This window comes from Humulus lupulus, chromosome 6 (genome assembly GCF_963169125.1).
Source record: "Humulus lupulus chromosome 6, drHumLupu1.1, whole genome shotgun sequence".
Taxonomy (NCBI): Eukaryota; Viridiplantae; Streptophyta; class Magnoliopsida; order Rosales; family Cannabaceae; genus Humulus; species Humulus lupulus.
In genome coordinates this window covers 68,574,584-68,575,614 of record NC_084798.1, presented here as the reverse complement: position 1 = coordinate 68,575,614, position 1,031 = coordinate 68,574,584, and the positions used below count along the sequence as shown (strand labels likewise).

The 1,031-nt window shown below is 40.4% G+C and overlaps 1 protein-coding gene across 1 annotated transcript; it reads right to left on the bottom strand.

Moving 5' to 3' along the window:
• Nucleotides 1–381: 381 nt before the first annotated feature.
• On the bottom strand, nucleotides 382–708 carry LOC133785189 (uncharacterized). Its single transcript, XM_062224442.1, has one exon. It carries the CDS (start codon nucleotides 706–708, stop codon nucleotides 382–384), a length of 327 nt encoding a protein of 108 aa, XP_062080426.1.
• Between the last annotated feature and the right edge of the window lie 323 nt (nucleotides 709–1,031).

The following is a 1,031-nucleotide window of genomic DNA, read 5'->3' as shown; positions in this document are numbered from 1 at the left end:
AGAAATACACACATGATTAGTGGATCCTTAATCAACTATCCAAACAGAAGAATCATCCTCTAAAACAAATGCATCCAAGACTAATAAATTACTATTACCTTAGGTTCCATTTGCCTTGAGGGAGGGGCAATTTCGCTTCCAATGCCCCTCCTCCTTGCAGTGGAAGCACTATCCTTTAGCCTTCTTGCTAGTTGGCTTTGCTTCAGCAGGCTTTTCAGTTGCCGGTGCCTTTCCAACTGCTTGCTTCTTAGCCTTCTTTTTGTCCTACCTTGCCATTCTCTTCTTGCTCTTCGAGGAAGAGGCTAGGTTAGCCTCACCCTGAGCACCCTCAGTAGTAGCAGCCTTCCTCTCAGGTGCTTTACTTGGTCCACCATTTATTCCTTAATACATCTTGAGCTCATTCAATAATTGAGTCATTCCATAGTCCAACTTGTTAAGAAAATAGTCTGCGGTGAACGTAACGAAACTAGGTGCAAGGCTGTTGAGAATGATTCCAACTTGAGTCTTCTCATCTATTGTTGCTCCATGCAACTCAGCTTCTAGGAAGTATTTCTTCATCTTAATAAAATGATCATGAACATGTTGGCCAGCTGCCATCCTACAGTTCACATACTTCTTGGTAGCCTCGAAACTAGCTTGCGCTGACTTGGGCCCAAAAATTTCTTGGAGTTGCTCCATGATGTCGTAAGCAGTTTCTACATCTTCCATCTTAGTCCTTAGCATTTCTAACATGTTGGTGAGCATGTAGGTTCAGTTTCAGTCATCATGGATTTTGAGTTGTCGCTAATCCACACTATGTTGATATTAGACTTCCATTTCATGAAGTTCTCGCTGGTCAACAACTCCTTGGACAGAAGAGAGATTATGGGGTTGGAAGCCACAGAGCTACAATTATCAATAATGTAGAAATCAACGCATTGCTCGACAAACATTCATTCATACAAGTTTCAGAAATAGCATAACATATAAACAATGTTTAAAGATAAGTGAATACTAAAAACTTATCTTTCTATTTCTTAGGTTTTTCAACT